Raw genomic sequence first — 22256 nt, 5'->3', positions numbered from 1 at the left:
CAATTTTGTTTTTGAAGTGTGCTATAGATATTTATTATTATAGATTATTATTGTACTTTATCATATTTCTCTATCATATTTTTGTATTTCTATGTACTACCACATTTTTGTATTTCTATGAACATTGCTTGTCCTATATCTTTTGCACTTCAAACAACATAAGATTCTTGGCAGCAAAACAAATAAATCAAATATATGCAAGCAAACATATAGGAGCTGCACAAAAATATGAAAACACCGTGAGATGTGCATGCTTGAACATAAATACAGATGCCAGCCAGCCCTGCAGGTTGTGTTGTTGTATTTGGCCAGCCTCAAAACAGTGCAAGTAGCGATCACAGTCAGAACTGTGTTCTGTGTAGCTGTGTGTGCATTATATTGGAGTGAAATGAATCTAAACTTGGGCAAAGTATTGGCGCTCATATAGCAGAAGCTTTTGTTTGTGTGCATTATGTTGGAGTGAAGCGAATTCAGACTTGGTCAAATTGTTGGTCATCATATAGCGGAAGCTATTTTAACTGAAGGGTTCAGTGTTTCAAAATGCACTGTATCAAAGATTTATACATCATACATAGAAAGAGGAAAAATGTTATCCACTAAGCCACTACACGGATGAAAGCGTGTTGCGTGATTGTGACAGATGATCACTGAAGAGGACTGTAATGAAAAATAAGGGGGTAATAGCTGCAAAAGTCACTGCAGAACTTAATGTCAAACTTGTGAATACTATCAACACCAGAACAATATGAGCATGGAACTGGAGGATGAACTGGGATTCCAAAACCACATATTACTGAGGCAAATGTTTCTAACAGGGAAACATTATGCCAAAGCATTGAGACCTGGACTAAGAAGCAATGGCACTAAGTCATTTGGTTGTACGAGTATTGTTTCACATCTTTTCTGACTTCTAGCTGAGTTCCCAGCACATGGCAGGGGTTCGGTGATGATCGGGGCACCGTGAGTGAGTGTGTGAGTGTGTGTGTGTGTGTGGGGGGGGGGGGGGGGGCAGCGTGCAAGGGGCAGTGGAGCAGCAAGTTCATGTGCACACACACTATTGCTCTGAAGAACAATTTATCTGAAGGCTATCACTGTCCTCAGTCTTGTTTCTGTCCCTATCGAAAACACAGTGCCTCTACTATACGCTGGATTGTTACTTTAACTCCTTTCGTTATTTGTATTGCACCAAGAACTTCCCATTACCATAATAAAGTCTCTAACTTTTTCTTTTAGCCTCAACTTACTGGAAAGTTAGACTGTATTTTGTTAGCATCACTTTACTGTTATTATCAGTATAAGAGAATTACCTCATGGACTGTACACGTGATGAACATTCAATACGTTTTTCATTCCAATGAGGATCATCCCAATCCAGTTCATAAAAAACAACAACTACTGCAGGTAACTCGTTCAAATGTTTGTTCATCCAGTTTCGTTTGAGAATTCCTTTAGGTATGTACCAGTCATACGAGTTTCTCTGCAAGAAATTTATATTTATATTTGTAACAGGTTAGAAGTGATTTCCAGCAGCCTTCTAATACACCAGAAATATTTAAATACTACTTGCAAAATAACAAAAAACACTTTTTTGTTGTTGTGCTGGACACTGTACTACTGTAGATGTACCATACAACATACACTTGAAGTCACGAGTATTGTCACTCGGACAAGGAGATGGAAGGGCAAGGAGGAAGAGAGGTTTTTAAAGTGGTAGACAGACATCACACAGGACTGTGGGTCAAGAGCACTGAAACAACCAGTGGTGGCAAAATATCATGCGCTAATGTGCTACAGGATCCTGGAAACATTGTACTACAATTATACTATTTCTCTTCAAATGCAAGCAATCTGGAAATTGCACTAAAATTATGCCCTTTCTTTGTGAATGTGAGCTGGGAACTGCACTAAAATTATGCCATTTCTCTTTGAATGTGTGTTGGTATGCAAATAAAATGAGCAAAAACATGTTTTGTAGTGCTCTCTATGCAATAACTAGAAACCAGTGTCGAGTGCTGAAATGATAGTCAGCCACGCTTTGATCAACTCAGAGAAGGGATGCAGCTGTCTGTTTTCAACTATGCATGATCTGATGTGACGTCATCCCTTCTGACTGTATGAGTGTTGTGTTGCTCACATCACCAGGTCAGTATTTTTCCGTGAAAGTGTGTGTAACACACTATCCAAGCATAGAGTATGGGGGATTTTGAGGAGTGGTTTATGTAATTGCACCGTAGCTGAGTGGCCAAGCACACTGACTGACAAATCATAAGTTCTGGTCTAATTCTCACACCTAACATCCTTTTCTTTAATTTTATTTTATTTCTTTCAATGTTAAACTCTTAATTATAAAATTTAAATATTTAAACAGTTCAATTTAGGTACATAAAATTAATATACTCAATTAAGTTATGATTACTACCCTTCTCAGTCAACAGGCTATAGGCTACCAAATTGTAGCACATTGATAAAATTTTGCACAATTCACCACTGGAAATGATGATGAAAGATATGGCACAGTCAAGTTTGAAGCTATAGTTCCCTATAAGCACACGTACAAAGTCTTTCTTTCATGTGCAATATTTTAACAACAAACTGTGTTAACAATTGCTCTGTAGGACTAATATATGGGTTGTTGAGCTACCTCACTTTATACCAGCAGGTGTCCTCAACACTCTTTCCACATGATGCACTTGTAAACCATGAATTCTGTTCTAGTCCCACAATTTGAGAAGGAAGATGATTTGTTGACCATGAGATGATTAGTTGTAGGAGTTCCACATAATAGTTTTGAGCCATGCCATGTGTTATATTTCTTTGAATGACTGTATAAGTTTCCAGTGAATTGTGCAGTGACTTGCTCCTGAACAAGTAGCTTTGGCTCACACCAATCCACAGAATGTAATGAATCCAGCTGAGTCACGAGGGGGGAATGAAATTGGTCACAATTTTTTTCAAAGAAACTATACTGGCATGTCCAATAACACAATACCAATAGCCATTATTTAGGTTTCATTTTTAGGCTACCAGTTTTGACTTTACATTAAGTCATCTTCAGGCCTATGCAACGAAGGTTATAAACGAGCAATAGATATATATTGTCACATAGAAGAAGGTGTAATTAGATGAATGATGAACACTAACTTCACTTAACGAACATACAAGAGCGTGGAGCGAACTGCCTCCGGCCAGAACACATACAGCAGGCTCGTCCAAACTGTGCCCCTGGGGCGCTAGCGCCCGCAATCGCCAGCGGCCAGCGCTCCGCGCGAATTCGTACGTTGGTGCAGTGACCGAGCCGTGACGCTTAGCTGGCCGTGCGGACTGCCAGAACACCAGCCAGCAGATATATTTGTTCTGCCCGTTTTCCCTTCGGGCAGAGGACGTCTCACAAGTGCTTCAACTAGAGCTGATTGACCTACAGTGCCATATCCGCCTGAAGGACCGCTTTCTTATGGGTATAACTTTGGATCAGTCTTAAAGCTGTCTCCCACGAGAGAAATATCCTCTTTTGCACAAGCACGCGGCCAAAGTTCTCTCACTGTTTTGTTTTACGTATATTTGTGAGCGCTTTTTCTCTCTTTTAAAGCTTGCTAAAACTAAGAACCGTTTGTTCCTTGGCGATAAAAATTTGACCAATTCTTTGAGGTTGCTCTCACGGAATATTGTACCAAGCCTAGACAAAATCGTTTCCTCAAAAAAGAAAAACGTGTAAAATGTTAATTGTCTTCTTTAATAATGTTGACTGTAAGAATTAAAGAGCTTTATAACCTTAATTCTATTTTAATAAGTTTTCAGACTTGGTCAGTAAAAATTATTACGTACAAAACAGCAAACTAAGGATCCGATTTCTAAACTCTGAAAAGGGATACAAAAATTGTAGTACGAAGTATAACAAAAAATACTTACTTGTAACTACTAACAGTAAGAATGAGACGGGCGCAATTCTTGGATGAGCCTGACATACAGTGTATATACAGCTACAGAACATTCCAGTAAAATTATTCTTGACATTTGTGGATACTTCTAGAATGTACTCGAACCAAATATAGAAATTAAAATGGTACAGTCCAGGAGAGTTTTGAGCTCACGACCCTCCAGTCACTACACCACGGTACTAATCAGCTTCTTCTGCGACATTGCTCCCTCCTTAAGAGAACAGCGTTTTGGTGTTATGCCCTCCTAGTCCGGTAACAAATCATCGGTCCTGCATACTCCCTACGCTATTTGTCACCTTTCCGCTTGTTGCCTGTTGCTAGAGCTTCGAATTTACCCTGGGTGGCAGGGTCCTTCATTTGAAGGATGTAGACCATATCTCTGACCTTTCATCGTCTTGCATCGCGGTCGAAATCTTCAACTTCATAAGTAACATCAGACAACTGTCTTACAACCTCATAAAGTCCAAAGTAGCACCTGAGGAGCTTCTCAGAGAAACCAACCTTCCGAACAGAAGGGACGATCCAGATGAGGTCATCAGGCTGGTAGAGAACAGGCGGTGGCTTGCGTCATACAGTGTCCATCGTCGTAGACGCCTCATGGCCATGCACCAGGAAAAATGGCGTAAATCCTATGGTGTCTTGTTTGGCGGTGTTGTAGGCAAACATCACGAAAGCTAGCACCTCATTCCAGTTGCTCTGCTCAACATTGACAAACATTGATAGCATGTCAGCCAAGGTCTTATTAAGGTGTTAAGTAAGCCCGTTAGTTTGTGGATGGTAGGCAGTCGTCATGTGATGAGTAATGTTGCACCTAGTTTATCTCTGTCACAAGTTTCGATTGAAAATCTTTCCCTCGATCTGTAATTAACAACCTTGGGGCACTGTGTTTTAACACAATGTCTTTCATGATGAATTTTGCTACCTCAGATGCTTCAACTGTTTTCATGGCTTTTGTAATGACATAGCGTGTCAGATAATCAGTGCAAACAATAATCCATCTATTGCCACTAGCCGACATTGGAATTCATCTGAGGAGATCGATCCCAACACAGTGGAAAGGCGTTTCACCTGGTGGAATTGCTATGAGTCGGCCAGGCGGTTTCTGAGGAATGGCCTTTCTCCTCTGGCACTCTCGACAGTGCGTCACACAGTGACGGACACTCCTAAAAAAACCTGGTCAGAAAAATCTCTTGCGGATTCTATCATAGGTCTTAATAAATCCTAAATGTCCGGCCTCAGGTGTGTCATGGAATTTCTGTGGAACGTCTAAGTGCATGTGTTTAGGAATCACTGGTAGCCAACTCTTTCCAGACTGATCAAAGTTTTTCTTGCAAAATAATCCATTAACTACCCGAAATTGTCCTTTCACATCCTCTGACCGATTATGGCAAGCATAATTTGAGATATCTTGGCGTCCTCCTCCTGCTCAGCAGAGAGATCCTGGAGTGCAGCGAGACAGTCACTATCTTCATCAAAGTCTTAATAGTCTGCACAGGGCTTCTTGAGAGACAGTCGGCATCTTAGGGTTTTCTTCCACTTTTGTACACTATGGTAATGTCATACTCTTGAAGACATAGTGCCCACCTGGCGAGTCATCCTGTTGGATCCTTAAGACCTGTCAACCAACAAAGTGAATGATGGTCTGTAACAACTGTGAATGGACTTCCATAGAGATACTGTCGAAATTTGCACATGGCACAGATCACAGCAAGACATTCTCTTTCTGAAGTTGAGTAGTTTATATCGGCTTTTGTAAGTGTCCTAGAAGTATAGGCTATAGCCTTCTCTTTTCCATCCGAAATTTGCACCAGAACAGCACTGATCGATACCCGCTAGCATCTGTAGTAGTTCTTTAGGTGCTCTCTCATCATACAGACCAAGTACAGGGTCAGCCATCAGAGCTTTTTGCAGCACATCGAAAGAATCTTGTTGAGCACCACCCCAGATAAATTTAGCATCAGCTTTTAACAACTCATGGAGTGGCCTGGTTTTGATACAGAAGTCTTTGATAAGATGACGGTAATAAGAACACAATCCGAGGAAGCTTCTCACATCTCTAATACTTTTAAAAATAGGAAATTCCCTTATAGATCTCACGTTTTCTGGTCTGGCCACACACCTTTGTTTGACACAAGGTGTCCAAGTATTCTGATTTCTTTTGTTCCAAAGATCCACTTTCTTGGTTTAAGTTTCAGTCCACCTTGTTGGAGACACTTTTTATATGTTCATCTGTCTCTGAGAACACTACAATGTCATCTAAATAACAAAGACACACCATACACTTCAGGTGACGTAGAAGATTATCCATCATCTGTTCAAAAGTTGCTGGTGCATTACACATACCAAATGGCATTACCTTGAACTCATACAGGCCCTCAGGGGTGATGAATGCAGTTTTCTCACGATCAGCCTCATCTACTTTGATTTGCCAGTATCCTAGGTACATGTCCATGGTTGAGAAAAACTTAGCCCCCTTCAGACAATCTAGTGTATCGTCAATACATGGAAGAGGGTAAACATCCTTTTTAGTTAGCTTATTAAGCTTCCTGTAATCAACACAAAAGTGCCAACTGCATCCTTCTTCCTGACGAGGACCACTGGTGATGATCATGGGCTCTGCGAAGGCTGAATGATGTCATTCTTCATCATTTTCTCTAGCTCGTCGCAAATTATTCGACAGTCTGTTGCTGACACACGGTATGCTCTCTGGCTTATTGGTTGATGATCTCCAGTGCTAATCTGGTGCTTCACCATCGATTTGTCTAATTTTCTCTACACCTGTGGATTGAAGCATTCAGAGAAATCTTGAAGAATGGCAAGTAGCTTCTTCTGTTGTTCCTTAGTGAGATCTGGTGATAGTTGAGCTACAAGATATTGCCTTGTAGTGGCAGCACTAATTTCGCCCACAGACTTGGCATGGGAGGTTTCTATGACACTCAGCTGTTCTTCAATTAAAGGCTGAGCGTTTGCTACGCACACGCATGTTGGAAGGATCTGTGATTCTTGGCGACAGTTAACTATCCACTATTCACTGAATCTGTTCTTAAACCAGATGACAGAGGCTGGGGTGACCAAGTTATTTTTCAGTGGTATGCTTCTCTTACATTTCACTACAAGATCCATGGGTTGATGCATGACATGACACACGATAGTTACCTTTCTAGCACTGACTGCTGGAATGATCACTTCATCCAGGACACATAGTCTCCACACACTCGGATTCACATCTTCCTGTCCACAGTATCTCATCTCGTCCAGCCTAGGTATTACAATTACGAACCACTTACATTGGAAGGAACACACAGAAAATATTATGGGGAAGGCTAACCAAAGACTGTGTTTTATTGGTAGGACACTTAGAAAATGTAACAGACCTACTAAGGAGACTGCCTACACTATGCTTGTCCGTCCTCTTTTAGAATACTGCTGTGCGGTATGGGATCCTTACCAGGTAGGACTGACGGAGTATATCGAAAAAGTTCAAAGAAAGGCAGCACATTTTGTATTATCACGAAATATGGGAGAGAGTGTCATAGAAATGATACAGGATTTGGGCTGGAAATCATTAAAAGAAAGGCGTTTTTCGTTGCCATGGATTCTCCTCATGAAATTCCAATCACCAACTTTCTCCTCCATATGTGAAACTATTTTGTTGACGCCGATCTACATACGGAGGAACGAACACCATGATAAAATATGGGAAATCAGAGCTTGTGCGGAAAGATATAGGTGTTCATTCTTTCCGTGCACTATCTACATCTACATGTATACTCTGCAAGCCACCCAACGTTGTGTGGCGGAGGGCACTTTACATGCCACTGTCATTACCTCCCTTTCCTGTTCCAGTCACGTATTGGTTCGTGGGAAGAACGACTACCGGAAAGCCTCCGTGCGCGCTCGAATCTCTCTAATTTTACATTCGTAATCTCCTGGGGAGGTATAAGTAGGAGGAAGCAATATATTCGGAACCTCATCCAACAATGCACCCTCTCGAAACCTGGACAACAAGCTACACTGCGATGCAGAGCACCTCTCTTGCAAAGTCTGCCACTTGAGTTTGCTAAACATCTCCATAACGCTACCATGCTTACCAAATAACCCTCTGATGAAACGCGATGCTCTTCTTTGGAGATTGTGAAGGTGGTTCGATGAACCCTCTAACATGCGCTTAAATGGGATTTGCAGAGTATCCATGTAGATGTAGATGTAGCATAATCTTCGAGCGACCACAATTTATAATTGCCTGAGAAGCTTTCAAAAGTCCCATCCGAGAATTTACCACACAAATTGTACTTCTTCCTGTAGGTTTTACATATTTCCCATTAGCCTTCTTCAGCAGAGATTTTTTGTTGTCGACGAATATGGTTTTTTGCAACTGGCGACAGTACTTCTCCGAAATGACTGAATGTGATGCTCCAGAGTCCACAACAGATTGGGATGGTCAGAAATCCATGGGGATATCGATGCAGTTGCCTATCATTTTCGTAGTGATTGATGGCAGAGGATTTTTCTCTTCAGCGACCTCACCTCCAAGGAAGGTCACACCCTTTAGTTTTCCGGTTGCGGCGGCTAGGTGATCGGCTGGAGCTTATAAACAGTGATGGAGATCTTGACTGGCATGTTGGGGAGCGTCCTCTCCAGTGGCTAGCTTGCAGTGATGGTAACCTATGTCGTCCTGCACCCCAATCTTCTTGTTCATCTTCGTCGTCCCGGAGTTGGCGTCGGCTAAGATCAGTCTGATGTCTTCTGGCACTGGCGTCATCAAATATCCACCACCTTTCTCGACAATGGCGCACCACATGTCCCGGTCGTCCACAGTGGAAACATACTGGTTGGTGATCCTGGGTCCTCCAGACGTCAGTCTTCCTTGGTGCCCAAACAGGTTCCTCATGCAGCATTGGAGGAACATAACTCTGCCTGGGTCTCGACGTTTTCACCATTTTAAAGGGAAATGAAGGACGAGAGATTGGGTTCAATGTATGTTCCACTTCTTCCCTTATGACCTCTTGAAGCGTCTCAGTTTTTTGCTCGCCGTGCAATCCAAGTACCTTTTGAACTTCCTCTCTCACTACCTGATGGAAGCCATTCAAACTTCTTGCATGTAATTCTTTTTTGATGCATTGTCTTGATATACTGGCACCATTTTATGAAGTCGTCTCCTGTCGAAACCTCCTTCAGGAGTAAGGCTTGATACATGTCCTCAGCAACTCCCATCATGGGATGTGCAACCTTATCTTCCCCGTCAAGGTTGGTTGGTTTGTGGGATTAAAGGGACCAGACTGCAACGGTCATTGGTCCCTTTGTCCAAAAAATTAAAACCACCCAAAGAGAATAAAAACGAACAGCAGGAAAGACGTCAGACGACACGGGACAAGAAATACGCCGACAGAGATCAGACAAAACAAATTAAAATCACACAGAGTGTGACGGTGGTTGGCCGACCATAGAGAAAAAAAAAGGAAAAGCCAACCACCGAGAACACATTAAAAACTCAGTTTAAAATCGGAGGCCAAAAGCCAGAATTAAAACTAAAAAACAGAAACACTCAGATTAAATGATAAAAAACCCCTGCCCGAATAAAACTTAAAACTAAGCCAGCCATAGCAGGGTCATCAGTTAAAAGGGCAGGGAGCGTGTCAGGCAGTGCGAACGTCTGCCTGAGCACAGCTAAAAGCGGACACTCCAAGAAAATGTGGACCACAGATAAAATGGAGCCGCAGCGACATAGAGGTGGGTCCCCACGGCATAATAAGTGGCCGTGGGTCATCCGTGTGTGCCCAATGCGCAGTCGGCATAGGACGACAGACTCCTTGCGAGAGACGCGCAAGGAGGAGTGCCACACAGTCGTCATCTCCTTGACGGCACAGAGTTTGTTACGGGTGGTCAGAGCGTGCCATTCAGCGTCCCAGAGCAAGATAACTTTGCGGCGTAAGACCGCCCTCAAATCAGTCTCCGGAAGGCAAATGTCTAGAGTGGGTTCACTGGTGGCCTGTTTGGCCAGGCGGTCAACACGTTCCTTGCCCGGGCTACCGACATGACCGGGGGTCCACACAAAGACCACAGAGCGGCCGCAACGGACAAGAGTATGCAGGGACTCATGGATAGCCATCACCAGACGAGAATGAGGGAAACACTGGTCGAGAGCTCGTAAACCGCTCAGGGAATCGCTACAGATAACGAAGGACTCACCTGAGCAGGAGCGGATATACTCTAGGGCACGAAAAATGGCAACCAGCTCAGCAGTGTAAACGCAGCAGCCATCCTGCAAGGAACGTTGTTCGGAATGGTCCCCTAGAGTTAGCGCATACCCGACACGACCAGCAACCATCGAACCGTCAGTGTAAACAATGCCAGAGCCCTGATACGTGGCCAGGATGGAATAAAAGCGGCGGCGGAAGGCCTCTGGAGGAACGGAGTCCTTCGGGCCCAGTGCCAAGTCGAGCCGAAGGCAAGGGCGAGGAACACACCATGGGGGAGTACGCAAAGTGGCCCAGAAAGGAGGTGGAACAGTGAAAACCCTAAGCCCGGAGAGAAGCTCTTTGACGCAGACCGCGATCGTACAACCAGACCGGGGCCGACGTTCTGGCAGATGGACGACCAATTGCGGGAACAGGAGACGATAGTTTGGATGCCCGGGCAAGCTAAAAACATGGGCAGAATAAGCGGCCAGCAAACATTGGCGCCGTAACCGCAGGGGAGGGACACCTGCCTCCACTAGTACGCTGTCCACAGGGCTGGTGGGTAAGGCACCAGTGGCATGGCAAGTCGTATCCCGCTGTGTAGTATTGGGTCCAGTACCCGCAACGCAGATGGGGAAGCGGAGCCATAAGCCAGGCTCTCATAATCCAGACGGGACTGGATTAACGCCTGTTAGAGCCGTAACAAGGCAGATCGGTCGGTGCCCAAGCTGGTGTGGCTCAAGCATCGCAGAGCATTGAGATGCCGCCAACACGCCTGTTTAAGCTGCCGAATATGAGGCAGTCAAGTCAACCGGGCATCAAAAACACACCCAAAAACCTGTGGGTCTCCACCACAGCAAGAAGTTCGCCGTCAAGATAAAGCCGCGGCGCAGGATGGACCGTTCGGCGCCAGCAGAAATGCATAACGCGGGTCTTGGCAGCCGAAAACTGAAAACCACGCGCGACAGCCCAAAACTGCGCCTTGCGGATTGCGCCCTGTAGCTGACATTCAGCAGCTGCAATGCCAATAGAGCTATAGTAAAGGCAGAAGTCGTCAGCATACAGGGAAGCGGAGACAGAATTGCCCACGGCCGCAGTGAGCCCGTTAATGGCTATTAAAAACAGGCAGACACTTAAAACAGAACCCTGTGGCACACCGTTCTCCTGGACGTGGGAGGAACTATATGAGGCCGCGACTTGCACGCGGAAGGTACGATACGACAGAAAATTGCGGATAAAAAGTGGCAGAGGACCCCGAAGACCCCATCCATGAAGCGTAGAAAGGATGTGATGACGCCAAGTCGTATCATACGCCTTCCGCATGTCGAAAAAGACAGCGACCAGGTGCAGACGGCGGGCAAAGGCAGTACGGATGGCCGACTCCAGGCTCACCAGATTGTCGGTGGCGGAACGGCCTTTACGGAACCCACCCTGAGACGGAGCCAGAAGGCACCGAGACTCCAGTACCCAATTCAAGCGCCGGCTCACCATCCGTTCAAGCAACTTGCAAAGAACGTTGGTGAGGTTAATGGGACGGTAGCTGTCCACCTCCAGAGGGCTCTTTCCAGGTTTCAAAACGGGGATGACAATGCTTTCCCGCCATTGCGACGGAAACTCCCCCTCGACCCAAAGATGGCTGTAAAGATCGAGGAGGCGCCGCTGGCAGTCCACTGAAAGGTGTTTCAGCATCTGACAGTGGATGCCATCTGGCCCAGGAGCGGTATCAGGGCAAGCGGCTAGGGCACTGCGAAATTCCCACTCACTGAATGGAGCATTGTAAGATTCTGGGTGGTGGGTGTGAAACGAAAGGCTCCGACGTTCCATCCGCTCTTTAATGGAGCGGAAGGCCAGTGGGTAACTGGAAGAAGCGGAACTAAGAGCAAAATGCTCTGCCAAGCTGTTGGCAATTTCGTCGGAGTCTGTACAAACTGCTCCATTCAGTGAGAGCGCAGGGACGCTGACAGGGGTCCGATAGCCATAGAGGCGTCGGATCTTGGCCCAGACCTGCGATGGAGAGACATGGAGGCCAATGGTGGACACATACCGCTCCCAGCACTCCTGCTTGCTTTGGCGGATAAGGTGGCGGGCCCGCGCATGCAGCCGTTTGAAGGTGATGAGGTGTTCAATGCAGGGATGTCGCTTGTGACGCTGTAGTGCCCGCCGGCGATCTTTAATCGCTGCAGCGATCTCAGGCGACCACCAAGGCACAGTCCGCCGCCGAGGGGACCCAGAGGAACGGGGAATGGCAGATTCGGCGGCAGTAACGATGCCGGTGGTGACCGATTGAACCACCGCATCAATGTCATCATTAGAGAGAGGCTCAATAGCGGCAGTGGAGGAGAACAAGTCCCAGTCAGCCTTATTCATAGCCCATCTGCTAGGGCGCCCAGAAGAGTGACGCTGTGGTAGTGACAGAAAGATCAGAAAGTGGTCACTACCACACAGGTCATCATGCACACTCCATTGGACAGACGGTAAGAGGCTAGGGCTACAGATTGAAAGGTCAATGGCGGAGTATGTGCCATGCGCCACACTGAAGTGTGTGAAGGCACCATCATTTAAAATCGAGAGATCGAGCTGCGACAATAAATGCTCAACGGTGGCGCCTCGACCTGTTGCCACTGACCCACCCCACAAAGGGTTATGGGCGTTGAAGTCGCCCAATAGCAAGAAAGGTGGCGGCAATTGGGCTATCAGCGCAGCCAGGACATGCTGCGAGACATCACCATCCGGTGGAAGGTAAAGACTGCAGACGGTAACAGCCTGTAGCGTCCACACCCGAACAGCGACAGCTTCTAAAGGTGTTTGGAGAGGGACAGACTCGCTGTGCAGAGTGTGTAGGACATAGAGGCAGACGCCACCAGACACCCTTTCATATGCTGCCCGGTTCTTATAAGAACCCCGATAGCCACGGAGGGCGGGGGTTCGCATTGCTGGAAACCAAGTTTCCTGAAGAGCAATGCAGAAGAACGGGTGAAGGCTGATAAGTTGGCGGAGCTCAGCTAGATGGTGGAAGAAACCGCTGCAGTTCCACTGGAGGATGGTATTGTCCATGGCGGAGAAAGGTGTGACGGGACTGGGAAGGCAGATTACGCCGCTGGGTCACCTGCTGCCTCCGATGTAGCACCCGTGCAAGTGCTATCCATTGCGTCTGAGGGACCGGCGTGATCGAGGTCCTCAGCGGACGCAAGGATCTCCACCTCATCCTCAGACGCAGAGCTTTTAGGTAGCGGTGGAGTAGGTGCCACCGCAGGTGTCTTGGTCTTACGGGTCTTCAAAGTCGTTTTCTCTCGCTGTTCCTTTGGTTGCCGTTGTTGAGAGGGCTTATTGGAGTCAGTCTCCAGGACCGAAGAGGATCGCGAAGCCCGTCGACCAGCGACCTGTGGCTTCTTCAGCCACTGGTTGGTGTCTGCTGTCCCGCTGGTAGGAACCTGGGAAGGGAGTGACCCAAGGGATCCCTTCCGAGCGAGAGAAGCCGAAGAAGACTTACGCTTCTCCGGCTTAGAAGTGGGGACTGGTGTCCCCAGTGATTTAGTGGGTGCTGCTCCCGAGGTAGATGGTGTGGGAGCAACAGCGAGAGAAGGGGCCCCCATCGTCAAGGGGGCAGGTGAGGTCCTCTGACTCTGAGAGCTGACTGTATGTCTTGCAGCTGAAGGAGCTGGAGCAGGAGTGACAGTGGAGGCATAAGATGACATCATGAGCACGGGATGTAGCCGTTCAAATTTCCGCTTAGCCTCAGTGTAGGTCAGTCGGTCAAGGGTCTTATATTCCATGATTTTGCGTTCTTTCTGTAAGATACTACTGTCCGGCGAGCAAGGGGAATGAGGCTCTCCACAGTTGACACAGACGGGAGGTGGAGCACATGGAGTATCGGGATGAGATGGGCGTCCACAATCTCGACATGTGAGGCTAGAAGTACAGCGATAGGACATGTGACCGAACTTCCAGCACTTAAAGCACCGCATCGGGGGAGGGATATAGGGTTTGATGTCACATCGGTAGACCATCACCTTGACCTTCTCTGGTAATGTATCACCTTCTAAGGCCAAGATGAAGGCACCGGTAGCTACCTGATTGTCCCTCGGACCCTGATGAATGCGCCGGATGAAATGTACACCTCAGCACTCTAAATTGGCGTGCAGCTCGTCATCAGACTGCAAAAGTAGGTCCCGTTGGAAAATAATACCCTGGGCCATATTTAAACTCTTATGTGGGGTGATGGTAATGTTAACATCCCCCATCTTGTCACAAGCAAGTAACCTGCATGACTGGGCAGAGGATGCCGTTTTTATCAAAACTGACCCAGAGCGCATTTTGGACAAGCCCTCCACCTCCCCAAACTTGTCCTCTAAATGCTCTACAAAGAACTGAGGCTTCACGGATAGAAACGAGTCACCATCAGCTCTGGTACAGACGAGATACCTGGGCGAATACACGTCACTGTCATTCATTGCCTTTCGTTCCTCCCATGGTGTGGCCAGGGATGGGAACGATTTGGGGTCATAAACGTTAGCTTTAAAATGAGCCCTCGAACGCTTGGAGACTGCTGGTGGCTGGCCGCCAGCAAGAGATGATGTACCATGCTTCATTGCGGGTCATCCGCCCTGATGCCACCTACTCCGACCAAGGGCCCTCCCCACGGGCGTCACCCAGCCGCAGCAATAGCCACCTGGCAGGATGGCCATTGCCGGGAGTCCTGATGCCCCAGGGAGATGGGCATCTACTCCTTGGCATACGTGGGGAGTTAACGGCGCAGGCATCAGTAGAGCGATCCCTGTGTTGTCAGGGGGCTACAACCAACAGGGTACATGGCGGCCCCACCACAACGGACTGGCTACCGTGCTGGATCTTAGGTGCAAAAATGTCCAAGGTCGTCGTCGCAGTTAAAAGCAACACTGCAGAGTGCAGCGTGGTAATCGCACCCAGGGACGTATCCTCGCCCAAGAGATGGAAAACGAGCGGGACACCACTGCAACGACGAAAAAGCCGGCTAAAAGTCTCAATGCACAACGGATACAGTGCACCATGTAAGGCGCCCTTCCCCAATTGGCCCGCTCTTCGGAATAATTTAGAAAGATGGAGGTCAAACCCGAGAGGGGACCATCACATAAGGCCGAAACATCTGAGACTCCTTTTAGTCGCCTCTTACGACAGGCAGGAATACCGCGGGCCTATTCTAACCCCCGAACCCGCAGGGGGTTCTTCCCCGTCAATTCTAGGATAGTACAGCTATGGTGTTTCAATAGCTGTAATTCCTTTTCAATGTATCATTCCTTTTTGTATACTTACTATAAGGATTGCCATTGCTTATAGTGTATCCCTCTTTACTTTACCTGATATATGATCCTGCTATTTACTTTACATATGAGTCAGTCCCTCTGCCCGCCTCTTATTTTTAGACAAAAACCAGTAGAGTCTACCACATATAACCACACATATTTACAAACAATGGGTGTACAGGACTGATGGTTGGATTACTTTGACACTTCTGTTTTAAGAATACTTCCATTAAGTTAGTGATGGTTTCACAGTATGCATGAAAAACTGGTTACTTGCTGATAATACATTAACTTTGTATTATATAGATTTCAGTTAAGACCAATTTCTTTTAATTATATAAATATGTAGCACTGGCCTTATTTAGACATTACACACTGTCTTTTAATATGTACTAATTGCTAGTTTATAACCTTCATTGTATAGGCCTGAAGATGACTTAATGTAAAGTTGAAACTGGTAGCCTAAAAATAAAACCTAAATAACGGCTATTGGTACTGTATGATTGGAAATTGACCAGCCAAAGTCCCGTACTCCAGACAGAGGATGGAGTTACAGTCATCCTGGCATGTGCCCTAATCAATGTAGAGAAAACAAAGAAACCTGGTCCTGCACCCTAACCGCTGTGACACAACACTCAGATTCACAAATTGGTTTCACATTCAGCTTACTGCCAATGCCTCAAGCAGCCACAGTGTTCCTGTATCCACAGTGTTGTTCAACCGTTATGTTATTGTATTAACCTCGACTGTTCTTTATTCCTTAATTACAATCGACTGCATCTCAGACTGCTACAAATGTATGTACCTCCCTATTGGATGGCAAGATAAACATGGCAGAATGTTTGCACTGTTGCTGCACTTTCTTATTTTTGGGCCTTGAGAAGGCTTGCAGACAGTGTTTGTGTGTTGTATTTTTATTGAATATTATGGTTTCTCCATGGAAAGTTGCACCTTCTACACAACTTGTTTTATTTGAGGCAGATGTAGATGTCAATGAATTCTCAGATGAAAACGTGTATGGCAACAATAACAATGATTTTGAAATACTTAGTGATCATGACACTAATTTGAAGCAGGAAACAAAGTGATGATGATGTGACAGTTGATGACAATGGAGAGGCTTACTTCTTCAGTAAGAACAGATGTTTTAGATGGATAAAACAGGTGCCAGGTTACATACGAACAAGGTAAGATTGTCTTGCTGCTGCCTGAACTGCGACATATGGCAAAAAGTCTCGGAGAAAACCCTGTTTTGAAGGTAGTACGAGCCTCAAACATAGAAAGAACTGTTTGAAAAATGAAAAATGTATGCTTTTGCCCTCCTCGTTTAAAGAGTAAAACAAGGTAACTGTGTCAACAGTGCGGTGTTTCAATTTATTTGATTTTCTCTCTGACAGTCTACGTGAAACATATGCAGGCTGATAGTTATTAAAAAATGATTCAGAGGCTCTTAAAAATATAAAATTATTTTCCACTTGATCTTTTACAACTAAAATGTGACAAAGTGTCTCCCTTCATAGATTTATCGAGTTCAATAGTTGGTCTATGCTGAAACTATGAGAAGTACACTCAAAGCTGATTTCATACACAATGTCTCATAAATGAAATGTGTTTTTCAATATAGTTATGTTGTGAATCTGTAATATTATGCCCCTGATGATAATCTGTGAGAGGGTAGAGATGTCAGTGTCTACTGTTATTTTAGTAAAGCTTAAAATCAAAATATAGGCCTTCTCGGTTTCAGTTGTCTTGAATTGTTTGAAAAAAATTAAAATTTTCATGAAGTCTACTTCCAAGAAGTGTAATTAACAGCAGAAAGTCATGAAAACATATATCCACCACAACAATTGTTTTATGTGTAAAAAAGATGAAAAGGCAGTCTGAGACACACCTCCATAGCATTTGTAATTCTGTCAATGTCAATAGCAATTTAAGTAAAGGTGATGGAGGGTGGTATCTTCCGCCATGCTGAGGTGATACCCTGTGCTATAGTTAATAGTGTTGTGGATTTTAAAATTTTACCAGAAAACTGAATTGTTATTCAATACATTCCATGACATATCAACTGGCACCTGTCAGTGAGCCATCAATGGTCCACCTGAGGATGACTGGCATGTGTTCAGTTGAAATGTCATGGACTGTATTGAACTACAATTGGCTCCAAGCTCAATGGATTCTTTCATGACCAAGTCCCAGATGTTAGTAGCCTGAGTATGTGTTTTCATTTGGTCAACAGCAATGAGGTGTGCAGTCATAAAGCTGTGTTACAGTCATCAGCTCATACATTAATCTCAGACATGTGCCCCACTAGTGTTCAATACAGCATTCTCCCTCAATAATGATTCTTTGGCCAACATCTGGCAGACCTCAGTGAGAAAGAATCTGATGATCTGTGCCTCCACACTTCAGGAGTCCATCTTTTACAACACCCAAATGCAGTCCAATTTGTGCAATCAGATATGTGCTGTACCTCATACTCCTCCGATATGCAGCCAATTCTGCCTAATATAGTAGCAGCATATGGGAGAAACACAACTGCTTGCTGCTTCTCTGCCACTCCATGTGGTGATGCCGCAAGACAGGGAATGAATCTGATAGATCAAAGGAAAGATTATAGTTTACTATCCCATTAATGACAAAGTTGTTTAGAAATAGAGTCCTGACAGGTTGGGAAAGGAAACCAATGTCATTAACATTGTAACTACCACAGTATTTACCTTAAAGGATTTAGGGAAACCACAGGAAACTAAACTTCAGTGGCCAGATATGGTACTGAACTACAGTTATTCCTAATGTGAGTCCAATGTGCTAATCACTGACTACTTGCCTAGTTGAACCTGACAATGAACAAACTTTGTAGTCCAATGTTCTGAGATTACTACTTGCTTATACAGATTGTGGTGACTACCTGTATGCAGAAAAAAGATATACATGAGCGAGTTGATGGTAAACAGTTTGTTCCAATGTGCCATCCATTTACCTACTGATAATCACAAAAATTGTAGTTTTCTATAACCATTTCCACTATGTACACAGTGTTAAAAGGCACATTAAGAATTAGGGATCTTCCAATTTGTCTCTCTCATACAAACAAGTCAAGAGTATGCTGGTTACATAGTCTTACAACCTGAGGAAACCAACTAAATTCATCGTTGCCACTAACATATCACCTGCCCCCCAAGTTGGACTATTCTGTAGTCTCTCTTGGTAAAATTGTACCAGGAGCGCTCCACACTCTAACCTTGAAGTGTTTGTTGGTAATCTCTATTGCAAGCAGTCACAGGAACGACATCACGATGGTAGAACAATATTTTTATATAGCCAGCCCCATAAAGATTTTCCTGTTTCAATCCCTGGAGAAGAATTAAGTATTTACTTAACTTCCTAGGTTCTAGAATCCAATCAAACTGAATTTCTGAATAAAAGGATATTGTCTGCTGGGGTAAATGCATATAACATTGCAACAAATAATTTAATATGCAGTTTTCACTTTCCGCTTTTTCCATTACTTAGCATTTCTTTTATTGATAAACATACTGCAGGACCCAAGTACACACCAAAAAAATCTGCTTCCAGGCTAATATACACTTCCAGCTACAGATCAGCCACTTCAACCAAGATTTCACTTTCACACTGGTTGACTTCACGAACTCCAAAACAGATTGTCACCTTCCAACCTACCTAAACATCAGGCTATGCAACAGAAAGGGCCATCTACACAAGATAAGAAATTCATAATTTTTTCTGTAACCTTAATATTCATATATTCCAGCCAAAATCAATAACACCATTTCAAAACAATAGTCTAGTGAATTCATATGGCAAATCCCCAAGAATTCAATTATGGAATCAGTTCTGATGAAAATCAAAAGTTTCTAAAGTCAGCAATGCTGTCATAACTAATTCTGTAAACTGAACACATTATGAGAGACTAAGATGGTTGCCACTTTGATACATTGCTCCACAGGTAGAAACAATTAAACAGATAGATAAATACTAACTGAAAGAAATACAATTTCTGCAAGGAAGATTGAAAATACCTTTGGCTTCATTGGTGGAAACTCATGAGATGCACTCAATAACTTAAACTGTACAGGTGCTCTGTCCGGCCTGCGGTTGTTACTAAATGCATCCCATATTGCTCTGTGCACCGCATTGTTAAGAGCATCAAGCCCCGTCAAACCCACAAGTGCTAACGGTTTTGCGTACAGTTCAGGAGGGAAATCAGCCACATCTGGAGAAGATGCCATCTGCTGAAACACAAGACTTCATGTATTCAAGGAACTACAGTCCCTCATGAGTTTGTATTACTCTTTATTTAGCCTTAATATGCTTAACATTAAACACACTATCTGCTCAAAAATATTCGGACACCCCTATTAATGTAGAATTTACCATTAGATGCCACAAGAGGTGGACCTGCCAGTATATAAGGAAACAAAGTATCATGTTATCAATAGAAAAGCAGTAACAGCAAAATGGGTCAGTTAGGAGAGCTCACTGATTCTGAATGTGGGCTTATCATTGGATATAACTTGAGTAACAAATCCATCAGAGACATTTCAACTCTTCTAAGGCTGTCCAAGTCGACTGTTGCTGACATCAATGTGAAGTAGAAATGTGATTGAACAACCACAGCTAAACTAAGACCAGGGAGAAGTCATATAAAGATGGACACCCTTGTGCATTACGGAGGGTGGTTGCAAAAAAATCAATGGAATAAGCAAATGGAATCATTCACGAGTTCCAAAGTGCTACCAGCAGTCCAGCTAGCACAGTGACAGGAAGTTAAAATAAAGGGGGTACAATGGCCGAGCAACTCCTCAAAAGTGACACATTTCTGCAATCAGTGCTAAGCAACTCTTGAGGTGGTGTTAAGAACAATACCACTGGAGAACGAATGATTTGTAACACATAATACTGAGTGATAAATCAAGCTATACCCTACAGCAACCTGATGGAAGGCTTTGGTTTGGTGAATGCCTGGAGAACTTTCCCTGCCATCATGTGTAAGTTCAACAGTGAAGTATTGAGGAGTTGGTGTTATTGTATGTGGTGTTTTTCATGGTTAGGGTGGGATCCTTTTCTTTCACTTAAGTAACTGGAAAATGTAGAATATGAACACATTTTACAGCATTGTGTACTGCGTACAATAGAGCAACCAGCACGACTGTGCAGCCTGTCATAAAGCAGCAGCTGTGAGGTAATTGTCTGTGGAAAGCAGCATTCTTGAAATAGACTAGCCTGAACAGAGTTTGAACGATGAGTTTGAACTTTTGAATTCGCACCACAACCCAGCACCCAACATCACTGCTTTCTCTGCTTTTGGCTCATGAGCGAGAAAGGGCTGCCATTACTGCAGAGACATTTAGACACACCACAAAAATTGTCCCCAGCAGTATTCAAGCCACTGCAGTGGCACCCGCATTTTAAGGTTGTTTAGCTGTGGTTGTTCAATCACATTTCTACTTCACAGTGACATTTTAAGGTTGACTGGCACTTTTGATCAGATGGTGTATAGAAGGCAGAGTAAATTACATAATTTCTAATACTTTCTAGGTACATGGACATTGGATTACCTACAATTAACTATTCACTAATCTAATATTGGAATCTTCTACATAGGAAAAAATCTTTTGACCAATAAATACATCTTCTTGGCTTATTTTCTGTCTGGAAGGATATTCACCTTACTTTGAAGTGATACTACAGAATGTATTAGAACAGCAGCTGACGAAAAAAGGTTACCGAGGTATGACATGAAATTCAGTATACACAACAGAACAAGGATAAGGCACAAGTGAAGGTGAAACTTCTCACAATTTCTTAAAAATAATGTACTTTCAATCGTCTTGTAACAATGGCATAACTGACAATCACATAGTGTCTTGCCAATTGTGCAATCAAGGTGCTGTAATGCACATCTTTTATATTAGCCTACATCCAACTCATACATAATGGTGATAAATTGTGATTAGTAATACGTTGTATTTCATATAACCAGAGTTTGCTTTACCAGATGCAACACGGCGAGACATCTGCTCGAATATTTCATGTGACTATACAAAATGAACGATCTGGGACATTTTTAATACAACTGATCTTTGTAGGGCTACATGCAAAGTTATAACAAACTAGCTCACGAACTTTTGTACACAAAAAAATTAACAAAAACAGCCTGTCATTACTCTCGTAGGTCTGAGACAGTCACAGTTCATAAGCCATTTCGTACAGTGTGCTAAAATTAGTTACACACAACATTGGATGAACAGGAAAGTTGTACCTAAATGTCAATTTGCGTTATACTAACAAACAATTTCTGAATACGGTCTCCCTAATTTTCATTGAACTGCCTATAATAGATGTACGAGTACAACTGAATCACATTCTAGCACAACCTTCGGAGAGTCATGTGCTTTCTCCGATATTTAATGGTTTTAAGTTTTACACTAACCTCTGTTTTCATGTAGGCTTCATTATCAGAATGAATTATCTATTGGTTGACAATATGTGCATATCACACACAACTCAACACTCGTATTTCACATCGCCTCAGATAAAATTCATCTTTCTGGTAGTTTTCCCTTCCCGTATCAAACTTCACAAGACATGTTTTGATATTCACTACTGTCAACAACCACCTGCATCGTCGGCAAAGTTATTCTTATTCAGTTAGTAATATCATCTTAGACTCGTAAAATGTTTTTTTTTTTTTTCATTTCGAGCAGTAAAGTCAAGCTTGAATATATATAACATTGCTGTCTCTAGCCTAAGAAAGTCTATCATTTTCATATATTTGGTTTCCCACCCTTTGTTCGGGGCCTTGCAGCCGTTTCCTATTTGTATGACAATTTAGAATTTAC

At 44.0% G+C, this 22256-nt stretch overlaps 1 protein-coding gene across 2 annotated transcripts in view; it reads right to left on the bottom strand.

The window, feature by feature from the left end:
* The window catches only part of LOC126245504 (trafficking protein particle complex subunit 11), a 106110-nt gene extending 84074 nt beyond the window's left edge, over positions 1-22036 (bottom strand). The window contains exons 1-3 of one of the 2 annotated variants that reach the window (XM_049948320.1): positions 21848-22036; positions 19434-19646; positions 1308-1477 (exon numbers count right to left, since the gene is read on the bottom strand). In XM_049948320.1, the coding sequence (XP_049804277.1) occupies positions 1308-1477; positions 19434-19646; positions 21848-21859 (395 nt within the window). In that variant the 5' untranslated portion in view covers positions 21860-22036. The remainder of the gene's footprint in view (positions 1-1307; positions 1478-19433; positions 19647-21847) is intronic. The other variant, XM_049948321.1, reaches the window with a different exon arrangement.
* Positions 22037-22256: the final 220 nt, after the last annotated feature.

Source organism: Schistocerca nitens, chromosome 1 (assembly GCF_023898315.1).
Source record: "Schistocerca nitens isolate TAMUIC-IGC-003100 chromosome 1, iqSchNite1.1, whole genome shotgun sequence".
Lineage (NCBI taxonomy): Eukaryota > Metazoa > Arthropoda > Insecta > Orthoptera > Acrididae > Schistocerca > Schistocerca nitens.
The sequence above is the reverse complement of the archived record's forward strand: the minus strand, read 5'-3'. Positions and strand labels throughout refer to the sequence as shown.